Raw genomic sequence first — 17,759 nt, 5'->3', positions numbered from 1 at the left:
CTGAGCTTTCGAAACACGAACATTCTGGTAAAGAATATTTACTTCAAGCAACAAAAGATATATATATATATAATATGTATTGCAACTTAGTAACCAGTTAACACAGTTACAAAAATTATTTTGACAGCAAATACTTGTTTTAATGTATTTGTAAAGATACAAGAGTGACTCCGCAAATAACGTTGAACTGGATTTGCCAAGTACATAAAGAGTTTTATTCCAGCACACCGAAAGAAAGAATTTCAAATTCTACAGTACTTTTGGAGAAACCTGTGAAGCAAAAAGAATGTTGTGTTGAAACCTGTTCCATATATGGTAGGAAGGCGGGGTTTGTATTCGAGCATATCAGAAACCTCCTGGCAGCAACAAGCGGTACTTTTATTAAGGGAGAATTTATAAATTACTCTTTTGTAATTATATTCATCGCAGCGAGTGTACAGATAAATTAGGTTTAAAACCACGAACTTCAATATTTCGTTTGGTTTACGTTATACATTTTTAAATACGTAACTAATCAAATAATCCACTTATCATTCAAGTTTATATAAATCGTATAACACAAATATTCATAACAATAGACAGAGGTTTTCTCAACAACCTACGTGTGTTTGATTCGGTTGATTAGACATTAAGTGTACTCTTTGTATTAACCTACGGTCCTTCAGTGGAACAGCGATAAGTTTAAAGACCTGAAACACTAAAATCAGGGATTCGATTCCCTTCCGTGGACATACAAGATAGCCCAACGATACTTTACTGTAAGAAAGTACAGACATATACAATATTAACATGAAACATTTATGCAAAAGTGTTAGAGTTTAAATATTGGAGGCATATTGTGGGTATCGTATATGTTTCCTTCTTTTATCTCGTCTATGTAGCTTATGGACCATTCTTTCTGCTTTTCAAACTTAGGTGTTTATAACGACTTACATTACAATGTGGCCACTAGTTTCCTAATGGTTAGTATGCTGAGCTATGAAAGATCCAAAGTTCGGGCCTCGATGTTCTGCTCTATACACTGAGAATGACGTACAAGAATGGCATTCGATTATTTTTCTGACACAACGTTTGACAAAGCGGTAGAAGGTATAGGTGATTGGATCCTTCTTTGTGTTCAGAAGGCCGAAGTTAGCCTCTGACCTTACCATGTGGTGTAACTGGCATGATAAAACAAATCAAGGTATGATTTTATATTTTGTAAATTGAAAGCACGCGCATGATCAGAAAGAACAGATTTGTATTTCAACGATTTATCTTCAAAATGTACAGAAAATATGTTTGCTTCCGAAAATCGCGCAAAACTATATTACCGTAAATTTGAGCTAACAGATCAGAAAAAAGGCCCACAACAGTGTCAATCACCAGCTTTTCACTACTCTTTATTGGTCATTGGGATTTGACCGTCACACTTATAACGCATCAACAATTCCAATGTGCGGATCGTGTTTTTGCGGTAATATGATACAAACCGTGGCATTCAGTTTCACAGTCCGTCATAATATCCACTAGGTCACACCTGGTCTAGAGTGGTATATATAAATCGTTTCGTACAAGGTCACGTTGATTTGTGGATATTTTACTTATTTAAGAACGGACATCAATTTTCCTTTATTTGGCCTGATGTGCTTCATGGCCATGAGTTCGAACCCCGTCACCGAACTCGCTCGCTTTTTCAGCTTTGAGGGCGTTATAGTGGACGGTCAATCCCTTTAGTCATTGGTAAAACAGTAGTTCAAGAGTTGGCGGTGGATGGTGTTCACAAGCCGCCTTCCCTTAAATCTATTACTTCAAAATTAGATTGTTTGTTTGTTTGTTTCGAATTTCGCGCAAAGCTACTCGAGGGCTATGTGTGCTAGCCGTCCCTAATTTAGTAGTGTAAAACTAGAGGGAAGGCAGCTAGTCATCATCACCCACCGCCAACTCTTGGGCTATTCTTTTACCAACGAATAGTGGGATTGACCGTCACCTATAACGCCCCCACGGCTGAAAGGGCGAGAATGTTTGGTGCGACCGGGATTCGAACCCGCGACCCTCGGATTACGAGTCGAACACCTTAACCCGACCCAAAATTAGGAACAGCCCACGTGAATAACCCCTATATAGCTTTGCGTGAAATTCAACAATTAAAGCCTCTATCAAAACAACTAAACGGTTCTATGTGTTGGATAATGTTGGATAGTAATGTTGAATAATGATGGATAATAATGTTGATTAATGATGGGTAATATTGGATAATGATGGATAATGTTGTATGATGTTGGATAATGATGGATAGTGATGGATAATGTTGGATAATATCTTTGTGTTGAAAAACGAAAGCAAATTAAAATCAAAATTTCCACTGAAATAATTTTACTTCGTAGTTTTGTTTTACGTCATCATAAAAAAATAACAGTAGAAATAAGAAAAGAAACGTAAGAAAAGTGTGTCAGTACCTGTATCTGAAGATATAAGAAAAGTGGGACAGTACCTGTGCCTTAAGACGTAAGAAAAGTGGGACAGTACCTGTATCTGAAGATATAAGAAAAGTGGGACAGTACCTGTGCCTTAAGACGTAAGAAAAGTGGGACAGTACCTGTATCTCAAGATGTAAGAAAAGTGGGACAGTACCTGTATCTCAAGATGTAAGAAAAGTGGGACAGTACCTGTGTCTTAAGACGGGTATTAAAACTCATATTTACATATAAAGAAGGTCTAAACGTTGTTTTTCTTCCTTATTTTAATAAAACTGTGAATACCCGCTGTGTGGAGCTACATTTTTACTTCAAATGGGTTTCTCGTCATCACGAGACAGTACCTGATTTTTATTTTCTGTTCCAAACGAAATTGATGACGAACGATAACATTTGTGATTATAGATAAAACGGTTTAAATTCATGATTACATGATTAACCTAGTGTAGAATGTTAGTTTATGATCAGTTGATCAGTTACCGGTCTCGATTAGGTTTGCCTTGAATTGTCAGTTTAAAGTAACAGAATCACGCGCAGGCTATTGTAGTTGTGAACGTGCGTGGCTTGTATTAGAAGTCGCGAGTGCGTAACGTGCAGGCGGTGTTAAACACGCAGTCTCACCACGGTGAGCGCGGTACTGTGTTCCGGCTCTTTCTGTTGATGTTTCAGTGAAAGCATGTAGGGAAAAGTTGCATCATGAGATGATGTCAAGTTTGTGAATCAGATACTGAAGAAAAGGATGATAAATATCTGTAATGTGTTTTGGAAAACGAATGTTTATCTAATTAGGATGGTTACGCAACGTGCTTTGTTTGAGTGTATTTCTAACCTAAATCAGTTTGAGTGTGATAGTAGGGTTTACTGATAAACAACGGAATTTCTCACAAGGAAAATAGAAGAAAAATTAGGCTTAGAGGTTCTGAAGTTGGAGCGACCAAGTTGGTTTTGATATATATTCAACACAGACGACTTGGCTCAATATACTGTTAGTACAAAAGGTGAGACAGCATATAAGCGGCTGGACCGCCTTTGGATTTCGTATCAGACATGTTTTCACTGTCCACATGTCTCGCTCTGAGCACGTGGCTATACCTGTGTTCATATAATTCTCAGCTTGCCGTTGCTGTTAGCAGCAGACAACGTCTACAGAGACTATTAAACCTGTCATCTCATTCAGGTTCGACAACTCCACATAGGAAGGTAAGTCACGCTTTAGTAACTGTATCCAGGGAAAGAAGTGTTTCTACACGACACCTGTACAATTAGTTCTCGTTAAAATAATCTTGTACTTGTTAACCGTTAGAACAAGACCAACAGTTGTATTAAGAGAGAGGCCGTTTTACACGCATAGTGACCTTTACGAATTCCTACGAGTCATTACACCCCATCATCCAAAAGAAAGTTTAACCTAGTTCGGCTATTGGCCATATGTTCGTTGTACTACATATATATAAAACCAAGAGAATGTTTGGAAACACCCTGTGACAACAATGAATATTTTATAAAAAGTCCAAAAATACTCGTCACGTGTGCGTGTGAGAAATTTACCGTGATATGAAAGTTAACATAGAAGCCTTGAGAGTTATATGTACCTGAGGAAGCAAGGGCGAGGCGTCAGATGGTTGTATTTTTTAAGTAGAATTGTTTTATCTAAAGTCAACCTTACTAATGACCCCAATTTATTCATATCCGATTTATTAAGTTTTAAAGCTTATTTACGTAACTTGTAATAGTAGAAATTACCTCGTGACAATAACATCGAGTAACTGGTTTTTAAGTATAGTACCACTTCAAATCAATAGAGGGCAGGACAGCTGCTTAAGAATCCTGAATGGTTTTGTTTTGAATTTCGCGCAAAGCTACTCAACGGCTATCTGCGCTAGTCGTTCTTACTTTAGCAGTGAAAGAATAGAGAGAAAGCAGCTAGTCATCACCACCCACCGCCAACTCTTGGGCTACTCTTTTACTAACGAATAGTGAGAATGACCGTCACATATTACGTCCCCACGGCTGAAAGGGCGAGAATATTTGGTGTGATGAGGATGCGAACCCGCGCCCCTCGGATTACGAGTCGAGTGCCTTAACCACCTGGCCATGCCGGACTGAATACAGCCTGCCGTAACATGCAATGCCTGTGTCGCGTGAGTTTAGTGATACGTAATAGATAATACAAGTATTGTTAGGTTACAACTCAGGGCCCGGCATGGCCTAGCGCGTTAAGGCGTGCACTTCGTAATCTGAGGGTCGCGGGTTCGCGCCAAACATGCTCGCCCTCCCAGCCGTGGGGGCGTTATAATGTGACGATCAATCCCACTATTCGTTGGTAAAAGAGTAGCCCAAGAGTTGGCGGTGGGTGGTGATGACTAGCTGCCTTCCCTCTAGTCTTACACTACGAAATTAGGGACGGCTAGCACAGATAGCCCTCGAGTAGCTTTGTTCGAAATTCCAAAAAACAAAACAAACAAGGTTACAACTCTATCTTCTCGAAATGTATTTGGTTTCCTTCTTGATGTTCTTGTTGGTTGCCTAAGTGTAAAGCTACACAATGAACTATCAGCATCTCTATACACGCAGGGATCGAACCCCTACTTTAGTTAAGCCTGTAGACTTGCAATTGTTATACCAGGAGAGCAATAAACTTGCTCTTTCCGTCTACAGCTGTATCACACGTCAAGGCAATTATGTTCGATTCACCTAGCGACTTACGTAACAACTTATAAACCACTTACACGTTGACAACAACATATATTTGTTTGTAAATATAGGGATAGTTGACTAATATAAGGACAAACTGGCATTGAATTCCTCAACAAAATGAGGACTGTGGCCATGTGCGTGTTTCAAAGAAACTCGACTTTAACTTTTAAAATGTCCATCGTGGAGAATCGAACTCCCAATTTTAGCGGGAAAGTCAGTAAAACATAAAATTATGACGATTTTTTTATACTAAGAATTAACTTACCTTACAAATTAATTAAAAGATGCATATTCCTTTTATACGCAGTTACAATTTCCCGCTTTTTACATTTTTACAAAAGAAAATAACACAGACCATAAAAAAGCCAATAAAAGTTATTTTGGCCTGAATTCCATCACGATTCTAAACTGGACCCAGTATAGATGTAAGTTTTTGTAAATTGACTTAAACGATAAACGTCACAATTGTTATCGTTAAAATCTAATAAGTCTGTACGACGAAAATAACTCTTTAGAGCTACGTTTTAGTGAGGACGCGATAATAAATCAACCGATGCTTGCTGGTTTACCAAAAAAGGCTTAATTAAATATCGCGAATAAAAAAATAATACATAATAAGTACAGTATAATAACAACTGAAACATGTTACAAGTTATTACATACACTTTGTTTACTCATTTTTGTTGTTTTTTTTCTATGAAATAATTTTTCAATTAAGCCTAAATTGGTTTACAAATGTCGTCGTAACGTCACCTTGACGCCATGTCACGAGTTCTGAATTCAGACGTTAATATTTTTCTTCCTCTTGGTGTATGAAGTACAGAGTACACTTTTGAGAAATATTGCAAAACATCCTAGCCCTAATTTGAGTGTAGAAAACTAATCTATAGCACGTGGAAGACCGTCGAATTAGTGACTCTGTTATCTTTGATATTAATTATCTTCAATTTATATTAGATATTTCGGATCTAAAAGCAGTAACGTTATAATTATTTCTTGAACTACTTCTCAAACTGAAAGTTGTTATCTTCCAATCCATAAATGCCGTCCTACGCGTCAACATTGATCCAATACTTTTGTTTACTTGAAATTAAGTATTGTATGTCTTAATAGCATATGTTATAAAGGTTATACATTGAATATTTATACTGGTTACCTCAGGGTTTAGTTTTCTATTGTGAAATGTTTTGTACTTTAATTTCCGTTCAGCACGTATGTGCACGTGCTTGAGTTAAAATTTTTAAATATTGAATTAAACAATCGATGTCACGCTTATAAAATATTACTCTCTTTTGATTAGGCTTACAGTTAGTAGAGCATAGAAAACCAGCTAAACCCGAAAGTTAGCGAAACGTATTATCTGAGAAGCCAAATATTTGTGACAAAACACCGCAGAGACATTTGTTTTTCACATTTTTTTTTAAATTTCTCTTTTCTCATTTCAAATCACAAGTGGATATAACTAATATTTCAGATCTATCTTTTGTGTCACAGAGCATTTCTAGTCGAACTTTTATATCATACACCTTTTCAGATCTATATTTAGTGTCACAGAACAACATTTCAGTCTATATTTAGTGTCACACAACATTTCAGTCTATATTTAGTGTCACAGAACAACATTTCAGTCTATATTTAGTGTCACAGAACAATATTTCAGTCTATATTTAGTGTCACAGAACAACATTTCAGTCTATATTTAGTGTCACAGAACAACATTTCAGTCTATATTTAGTGTCACAGAACAACATTTCAGTCTATATTTAGTGTCACAGAACAATATTTCAGTCTATATTTAGTGTCACAGAACAACATTTCAGTCTATATTTAGTGTCACAGAACAACATTTCAGTCTATATTTAGTGTCACACAACATTTCAGTCTATATTTAGTGTCACAGAACAACATTTCAGTCTATATTTAGTGTCACACAACATTTCAGTCTATATTTAGTGTCACAGAACAACATTTCAGTCTATATTTAGTGTCACAGAACAACATTTCAGTCTATATTTAGTGTCACACAACATTTCAGTCTATATTTAGTGTCACAGAACAACATTTCAGTCAATATTTAGTGTCACACAACATTTCAGTCTATATTTAGTGTCACAGAACAACATTTCAGTCTATATTTAGTGTCACAGAACAACATTTCAGTCTATATTTAGTGTCACAGAACAACATTTCAGTCTATATTTAGTGTCACACAACATTTCAGTCTATATTTAGTGTCACAGAACAACATTTCAGTCTATATTTAGTGTCACACAACATTTCAGTCTATATTTAGTGTCACAGATCAACATTTCAGTCTATATTTAGTGTCACAGAACAACATTTCAGTCTATATTTAGTGTCACAGAACAATATTTCAGTCTATATTTATTGTCACACAACATTTCAGTCTATATTTAGTGTCACAGAACAACATTTCAGTCTATATTTAGTGTCACAGAACAACATTTCAGTCTATATTTAGTGTCACAGAACAACATTTCAGTCTATATTTAGTGTCACACAACATTTCAGTCTATATTTAGTGTCACAGAACAACATTTCAGTCTATATTTAGTGTCACAGAACAATATTTCAGTCTATATTTAGTGTCACAGAACAACATTTCAGTCTATATTTAGTGTCACAGAACAATATTTCAGATCTATATTTAGTGTCACAGAACAACATTTCAGTCTATATTTAGTGTCACAGAACAACATTTCAGTCTATATTTAGTGTCACACAACATTTCAGTCTATATTTAGTGTCACAGAACAACATTTCAGTCTATATTTAGTGTCACACAACATTTCAGTCTATATTTAGTGTCACAGAACAACATTTCAGTCTATATTTAGTGTCACAGAACAACATTTCAGTCTATATTTAGTGTCACACAACATTTCAGTCTATATTTAGTGTCACAGAACAACATTTCAGTCTATATTTAGTGTCACACAACATTTCAGTCTATATTTAGTGTCACAGAACAACATTTCAGTCTATATTTAGTGTCACAGAACAACATTTCAGTCTATATTTAGTGTCACAGAACAACATTTCAGTCTATATTTAGTGTCACACAACATTTCAGTCTATATTTAGTGTCACAGAACAACATTTCAGTCTATATTTAGTGTCACACAACATTTCAGTCTATATTTAGTGTCACAGATCAACATTTCAGTCTATATTTAGTGTCACAGAACAACATTTCAGTCTATATTTAGTGTCACAGAACAATATTTCAGTCTATATTTATTGTCACACAACATTTCAGTCTATATTTAGTGTCACAGAACAACATTTCAGTCTATATTTAGTGTCACAGAACAACATTTCAGTCTATATTTAGTGTCACAGAACAACATTTCAGTCTATATTTAGTGTCACACAACATTTCAGTCTATATTTAGTGTCACAGAACAACATTTCAGTCTATATTTAGTGTCACAGAACAATATTTCAGTCTATATTTAGTGTCACAGAACAACATTTCAGTCTATATTTAGTGTCACAGAACAATATTTCAGATCTATATTTAGTGTCACAGAACAACATTTCAGTCTATATTTAGTGTCACAGAACAACATTTCAGTCTATATTTAGTGTCACAGAACAACATTTCAGTCTATATTTAGTGTCACAGAACAACATTTCAGTCTATATTTAGTGTCACAGAACAACATTTCAGTCTATATTTAGTGTCACAGAACAACATTTCAGTCTATATTTAGTGTCACAGAACAACATTTCAGTCTATATTTAGTGTCACACAACATTTCAGTCTATATTTAGTGTCACAGAACAACATTTCAGTCTATATTTAGTGTCACACAACATTTCAGTCTATATTTAGTGTCACAGAACAACATTTCAGTCTATATTTAGTGTCACAGAACAACATTTCAGTCTATATTTAGTGTCACACAACATTTCAGTCTATATTTAGTGTCACAGAACAACATTTCAGTCTATATTTAGTGTCACACAACATTTCAGTCTATATTTAGTGTCACAGAACAACATTTCAGTCTATATTTAGTGTCACAGAACAACATTTCAGTCTATATTTAGTGTCACAGAACAATATTTCAGTCTATATTTATTGTCACACAACATTTCAGTCTATATTTAGTGTCACAGAACAACATTTCAGTCTATATTTAGTGTCACAGAACAACATTTCAGTCTATATTTAGTGTCACAGAACAACATTTCAGTCTATATTTAGTGTCACACAACATTTCAGTCTATATTTAGTGTCACAGAACAACATTTCAGATCTATATTTAGTGTCACAACAACATTTCCGTCTATATTTAGTGTCACAGAACAACATTTCAGTCTATATTTAGTGTCACAGAACATTTCAGTCTATATTTAGTGTCACAGAACAACATTTCAGTCTATATTTAGTGTCACAGAACAACATTTCAGTCTATATTTAGTGTCACAGAACAACATTTCAGTCTATATTTAGTGTCACAGAACAACATTTCAGTCTATATTTAGTGTCACAGAACAACATTTCAGTCTATATTTAGTGTCACAGAACAACATTTCAGTCTATATTTAGTGTCACACAACATTTCAGTCTATATTTAGTGTCACAGAACAACATTTCAGTCTATATTTAGTGTCACAGAACAACATTTCAGTCTATATTTAGTGTCACAGAACAATATTTCAGTCTATATTTAGTGTCACAGAACATTTCAGTCTATATTTAGTGTCACAGAACAACATTTCAGATCTATATTTAGTGTCACAACAACATTTCAGTCTATATTTAGTGTCACAGAACAACATTTCAGTCTATATTTAGTGTCACAACAACATTTCAGTCTATATTTAGTGTCACAGAACAACATTTCAGTCTATATTTAGTGTCACAGAACAACATTTCAGATCTATATTTAGTGTCACAGAACATTTCAGTCTATTTAGTGTCACAGAACAACATTTCAGTCTATATTTAGTGTCACAACAACATTTCAGTCTATATTTAGTGTCACAGAACAACATTTCAGTCTATATTTAGTGTCACAGAACAACATTTCAGTCTATATTTAGTGTCACAGAACATTTCAGTCTATATTTAGTGTCACAGAACAACATTTCAGTCTATATTTAGTGTCACAACAACATTTCAGTCTATATTTAGTGTCACAACAACATTTCAGTCTATATTTAGTGTCACAACAACATTTCAGTCTATATTTAGTGTCACAGAACAACATTTCAGTCTATATTTAGTGTCACAGAACAACATTTCAGTCTATATTTAGTGTCACAGAACAACATTTCAGATCTATATTTAGTGTCACAACAACATTTCAGTCTATATTTAGTGTCACAGAACAACATTTCAGTCTATATTTAGTGTCACAGAACATTTCAGTCTATATTTAGTGTCACAGAACAACATTTCAGTCTATATTTAGTGTCACACAACATTTCAGTCTATATTTAGTGTCACAGAACAACATTTCAGTCTATATTTAGTGTCACAGAACAACATTTCAGTCTATATTTAGTGTCACAGAACAACATTTCAGATCTATATTTAGTGTCACAACAACATTTCAGTCTATATTTAGTGTCACAGAACAACATTTCAGTCTATATTTAGTGTCACAGAACAACATTTCAGATCTATATTTAGTGTCACAACAACATTTCAGTCTATATTTAGTGTCACAGAACAACATTTCAGTCTATATTTAGTGTCACAGAACATTTCAGTCTATATTTAGTGTCACAGAACAACATTTCAGTCTATATTTAGTGTCACAACAACATTTCAGTCTATATTTAGTGTCACAGAACAACATTTCAGTCTATATTTAGTGTCACAGAACAACATTTCAGTCTATATTTAGTGTCACAGAACAACATTTCAGTCTATATTTAGTGTCACAGAACATTTCAGTCTATATTTAGTGTCACAGAACAACATTTCAGTCTATATTTAGTGTCACAACAACATTTCAGATCTATATTTAGTGTCACAACAACATTTCAGTCTATATTTAGTGTCACAGAACAACATTTCAGTCTATATTTAGTGTCACAGAACAACATTTCAGATCTATATTTAGTGTCACAGAACAACATTTCAGATCTATATTTAGTGTCACAACAACATTTCAGTCTATATTTAGTGTCACAGAACAACATTTCAGATCTATATTTAGTGTCACAACAACATTTCAGTCTATATTTAGTGTCACAACAACATTTCAGTCTATATTTAGTGTCACAGAACAACATTTCAGATCTATATTTAGTGTCACAGAACAACATTTCAGATCTATATTTAGTGTCACAACAACATTTCAGTCTATATTTAGTGTCACAACAACATTTCAGATCTATATTTAGTGTCACAGAACAACATTTCAGATCTATATTTAGTGTCACAACAACATTTCAGTCTATATTTAGTGTCACAGAACATTTCAGTCTATATTTAGTGTCACAGAACAACATTTCAGTCTATATTTAGTGTCACAGAACAACATTTCAGTCTATATTTAGTGTCACAGAACAACATTTCAGTCTATATTTAGTGTCACAGAACAACATTTCAGTCTATATTTAGTGTCACAGAACAACATTTCAGATCTATATTTAGTGTCACACAACATTTCAGATCTATATTTAGTGTCACAGAACAACATTTCAGATCTATAATTAGTGTCACACAACATTTCAGTCTATATTTAACGTCAGAGAACCCTCTGTTCAGAAGGTCTGGTACATGGTGTCTGTTTAGTTTCGCACAAAGCACCTCACAGGTTCCCTGCTTTAACCGTTTCTAACTTTGAAGGCAGCTTGTCAATACCTCTCACCATCAATCGCTGGGTTACGCAACGAATAGTTGGATTTCTCGTCGCAATTTAATGCCCTCACAACCGAAAGTGACGAGCATGGTTAGCACCGGGTTTCGATCCTGGACCGACGCCCTAACTACCAGACCACATAAGACTGGTACTGGTTATCAAATGGACCCTCCGTATTCCTAACCTATATATAATAAACTTTAAGGGTTAGTATCACTTTTAGATCTGACTTAAGAGATTTGAGCACATACTCATGTTGTCCAAGGTTCGATACTTAACGCAACTGTTTGCGTTTAAACTACTCATTTCTTAAAATCATTTTATATAAGTGACTTTCTCTCAGCCTTCAGTTGAAATTATTAATATTTCACACAAAAGACGAGGAATGGTGCCAATAACTTAATAGTAGCTTTGTCACCATTGGCTAATTTGGAAGGATGAAAATGTCAATACGTTATTTAGTTGTTGGTGTGGCCCGGCATGGCTAGGTGGGCTAAGGCATGCGACTCATAATTTGAGGGTCGCGGGTTCGCATCCCTGTCGCGCCAAACATGCTCGCCCTTTCAGCCGTGGGAGCGTTATAATGTTACAGTCAATCCCACTATTCGTTGGTAAAAGAGTAGCCCAAGAGTTGGCGGTGGGTGGTGATGACTAGCTGCCTTCCCTCTAGCCTTACACTGCTAAATTAGGGACGGCTAGCACAGATAGCCCTCGAGTAGCTTTGTGCGAAATTCAAAAACAAACAAACTTGTTGATGGGTCCATTTTAGGTTTAGGCACTTATGACCTATCTCGTAGCTGTTGGAGTGGAAAAATGAATATTTGAAATCCTGTCTGGATAGCTGGTGGTGTCTTTATATCTCACCTGTAACATTTTCTTTCAGAAGAGATTTTTAAATGTCCACCAAACGTCTGAATGAAGTTGTGATATTTCACGTAGACGAAGAAATACCTGGAGAGACACCTGCCGGCACACACGTACTCCACCTGAAGGTGGTTATTTCCTTCTTCTCACACCTTTAAAGGATTGCCTTTATTTAAAAGTCTAATCTACAGGTTCCCCGGGCTTTCGTTTTATCTCTGAAACACGCTTGGTCGACGCTGGAAGTGGCACGCAATGACCGCACGTGCACCACGCTACTGTGACTCATCAGACTGTCTGTGTGCGGTTAGAAGTACAAATTAAAAAATCAAAAATGAAAAGCCTCAGTATTTCTAATATTTATGTTTTTTTCTGTACTTTGAAGCATTATCTGAATCTTTATGTTAATTCTCTGGACCATGAACTTCTGTAGAAACTAATAACTAACACCTGATAAAGCGCAACGTTTATTAGAACATAATCAAAGCACATACATATGTACAAGGTTTACCGGTACACAGTTAACACATATACACATATACAACGTCTATAGCTACACAATTAACACATACAGATATACAACGTTAACACATATACATATATACAACGTTTATTGGTACACAGTTAAAACATATACATATATACAACGCTTATCGGTACACAGTTAAAACATATACATATATACAACGCTTATCGGTACACAGTTTACACATGTACATACATACAACGTTTATCGGTACAGAGTTAACAAATATACATACATACAACGTTTATCGGTACACAGTTAACAAATATGCATACATACAACGTTTATCGGTACACAGTTAACAAATATACATACATACAACGTTTATCGGTACACAATTAACACATACAGATATACAACGTTAACACATATACATATATACAACATTTATTGGTACACAGTTAAAACATATACATATATACAACGCTTATCGGTACACAGTTAAAACATATACATATATACAACGCTTATCGGTACACAGTTTACACATGTACATACATACAACGTTTATCGGTACAGAGTTAACAAATATACATACATACAACGTTTATCGGTACACAGTTAACAAATATGCATACATACAACGTTTATCGGTACACAGTTAACAAATATACATACATACAACGTTTATCGGTACACAGTTAACACATATACAGATATACAACGTTTATAGCTACACAGTTAACACATACATACTTACAACGCTTACTGGTACACAGTTAACACATATACATATATACAACGCTTATCGGTACACAGTTAACACATATACTGTATACATCTCGATCTCTTGTGCTTGTAATTCACTTCTGAGAACTACGTTGAAATACGTGAAGTATTTTATTAAATAGAAGCAGTTAATCACGAATCAACAAACCTTTATTTATATAATTTTTAACTTTAACATACACATCGATGGTTCACACTCCACAAGAAGTCTCTAACTAAAATCATTATCTGTTAAACAGATCAGAATTATCAAACATTGTAGAACCCATACCATGACAAGTTCGATGTCGACTAATACTATTCGTGTGGCTAGCTGAGATGTATTCACACCGATCCATTCAAAGGATACAGTAATAACTCAGTAATTACCCTTTGTCATTTAGCCTCGTTTTATAATGACAAGTTGTACAGTATCTTGTATCATCTAATGTTAAATTGGATAACCTGTCATTGAGATAATGTAACTAGGAATTAACGTGACAAAGGCACCATAGGATACTGGAATGTGGATTGGAACGTGAAAAGGGCACTGTAGGTTTGTTTGTTTTTGAATTTCGCACAAAGCTACTCATTTAGCAGTGTAAGACTAGAGGGAAAGCAGCTAGTCATCACCACCCACCGCCAACTCATGGGCTACCCTTGTACCAACGAATAGTGGGATTGGCCGTCACATTATAACGCCACCACGACTGAAAGAGCGAGTGTGTTTGGTGCGAAAGGGATTAGAACCCGCGACCCAAAGATTGCGAGTCGAACGATTTAACTCACTCGGCCATGCCGGCCATGTGACACCGTAGGATAGTGGAATATAACTTGTAACGTGACAAAGGCACCAGATGATAATGAAGTGTGACTTATTCGATTGTAGCTTATTTTTCTTGAAATTCTTCAACACATTCACATATTCCAGCGGATAAATTGTCCTGGCGAATGGTACTCAAGTTTATCACAATTACGTTCAGTACTTCTGAGATGTGAAGTGTACGCTGTTCAAGGAAACCACTTTTATCTATGAAACTAATTCCAAAGAATCCGAGTACATCCAAGTGTATGCTGTTCAAGGAAACCACTTTTATCTTAGAAACTTATTCCAAAGAATCCGAGTACGTCCAAGTGTATGCTGTTCAGAGAAACCACTTTTATCTTTAAAACTAATTCCAAAGAATACGAGTACATCCAAGTGTATGCTGTTCAAGGAAACCATTTTTATCTTTGAAAGTAATTCCAAAGAATACGAGTACGTCCAAGTGTATGTTGTTCAAGGAAACCATTTTTATCTTTGAAAGTAATTCCAAAGAATACGAGTACATTTAAAGACTGTAAAATAGATAAAACAACTATCAACGTTCAGATACGCACTGAATCTCATGTACTACTACTACAAAGTTGTTACCCACACTATTACACCATCTCTAACATTTACACTCTTAGAACAATATACAGTATCTGTGTTTCATACATACTAATAGTATTTTGTTTTCCAGTGTTCTGTACATGTGTATTCACACTTACGCTTCAGTGTGACACCTTCATAACATCTGTAAAGTTTCACTTGATTCGAACTACAGTATATATTCTTTCTGATTGTACAATGAGTAATGCTGCTATTGATTTCCTCAGTTTTCGTTTTTCATAAATAAAAAAGCTAAATTTAATTATTTCTCCCTGAAAAGAAATTTTGAGCACTGGAAAGAACAACATTCACCATTTGAAAACTAAGTCTGACAGCAATGAAAGATGATATAATTTATCGTACAGAACCTTAACCAGTCATAATGTGTACAGGATAGACAAATTATTGGCTTTATTTGTAAACCCAGGGCACCTAGCTGCCGTAGACAGTGTTTTTACTTACGATGATATAAATATTAAGCCACACATTTCTCAAGTTTCATTGTATAGAGGATTAGTCTCTCGTCATGTGAACAATGTGCACAGTGGCCCGTAATTTGTATAGACTGTAGATGGATTGTCAAACGATTTAGGCTAAAGGACACAACATTGAAAGACAACTAGAGCCTTGAATGTTGTCCATAACCACCTTCCAAGCCAATCCGTAAAATAAAGGCTAGAACTACGAAAGAGGATTCTTTAAACCAAAATGTTTCCAAAATTTTAACATATGATATTCCTATGAAACTAACAGCAACATCCTATACCATTTACCACAGCAGATTGAAAATATATTGGTGTCAATCCTAAACAGTGTTTAACCCTCGATAGAAATTAGGCATGTATGATTTATGAGATTTTATTTTTTCATTTCAAGGATGAGAGACCAAAAACTGAAAGTAATTTATTATCTGTGTATTTACTCATTTTAGTTGTATAAACAAAGTTTGTAGGTGGCTGTTTACATTGGAGGACATGTTCCCGCGAAATATGTTGATTTTGCAAGAGTGTACAATATGTTTCATATAAATTTAACATATCTGGTACGAATTTCGTGATAGTTAGCTAAGCTAAGGTTCAACTTCGTGTGGATTTGATCCTACTTCTTAAAAGGTGATCCAGTATCTTTTTGAAAGCTTATAATTAGTTTATTCACGTTCCAAATATCGTGAACTACTACTGTTTTAGCACTCAACATGGCCTAGTCAGTGACTCACTAGTTAGGCTTAGCTATGTAGGTTTCTGTGTAGATGTTACAATGTTTCCTGAGTCACGAGTTAGGCTTAACTACATAGATTGACGCTGTGTAAAAGTTCAAATGTTCACAGCATCCCACAAAACTGAATACCATTTAATTCCCTATATATAGTATAATAAATCTGAATTACCACAAATTTTACTTCTAAATGAATTTGTCGGTCATCCTTCCGTCGTCGAAAGTGTTCAAGCAATATCTGTAATTGTATTTCCGGTGTATCAGCGTTAAGTTAACAGGCTTATAACTATCATCCTGATTTTCGTAAACGCGGTTGGCACATCGCGGATAGTCCACTGTGTATGTTTTGCTTGAAAACAAGCAGTCCTTATATATGTGTAATATCAGAAAAGTATCTGCTTAGCAATATTTAATAAGGAAAGCAGTTAGGGCTACCGAATTTTGTGTGAAGGAATATACATTGTTTTCCGTCTTTATTCAAAACCTACACTTCACATCCCATGAAGGAAACTTTCAGAATTAAAGTGTTGTTTTTAGGATCACTTTTAAGAAACTCATTTTCCCAAATATTTCACCGTCGTATACTCAAGGAAACAGGGAACGATCTTCTCGCCGTTCTCAGAGATAGGAGGAACAAAAATAGCGAATGTTTGTAATGGTTTTTTCCTTAGGACAGCGATAGATAAAGTCTTTTTTTTTCTTAACGCGGAGTTTATAAGTTTTTTCTGCTGTTTTTCATTCATTGACCCTCTAGACTCTTTAACTTAATCACTCACGCTATAGGTTTAATTAAAACTTGTGTCATGTACCTAGATAAATTACCGCACCATCATTAAATTAAAAGTTCTTTGTGCCACCGCCTAACGAAATATCTTCCAAAAGATGGCGCTACAAATTTCATAAAACTATGCCTATTTTAAAACTAAGATACATTAAATATAAATGACAACTGAAATCCCATATGTTGTTGATAAACTTTATCAGTTTTGATATGCTAAACGTAAATGACCGTTAGATGGTGCTGTATCTGTGAA

The 17,759-nt window shown here is 35.0% G+C and overlaps 1 protein-coding gene across 2 annotated transcripts in view; it reads left to right on the top strand.

Annotated features, from left to right (window-relative positions):
- Window positions 1-948: 948 nt before the first annotated feature.
- LOC143251878 (uncharacterized) overlaps window positions 949-17,759 on the top strand; it is an 80,321-nt gene continuing 63,510 nt past the window's right edge. Inside the window, exon 1 of one of the 2 annotated variants that reach the window (XM_076503199.1) lies at window positions 949-1,183. In XM_076503199.1, the coding sequence (XP_076359314.1) occupies window positions 1,166-1,183 (18 nt within the window). In that variant the 5' untranslated portion in view covers window positions 949-1,165. Of the gene's footprint in view, window positions 1,184-2,997; window positions 3,657-17,759 lie in introns of those variants that run through there. The other variant, XM_076503196.1, reaches the window with a different exon arrangement.

Source organism: Tachypleus tridentatus, chromosome 6 (genome assembly GCF_004210375.1).
Source record: "Tachypleus tridentatus isolate NWPU-2018 chromosome 6, ASM421037v1, whole genome shotgun sequence".
Taxonomy (NCBI): Eukaryota; Metazoa; Arthropoda; class Merostomata; order Xiphosura; family Limulidae; genus Tachypleus; species Tachypleus tridentatus.
This window is presented reverse-complemented; position numbering and strand designations above follow the sequence as displayed.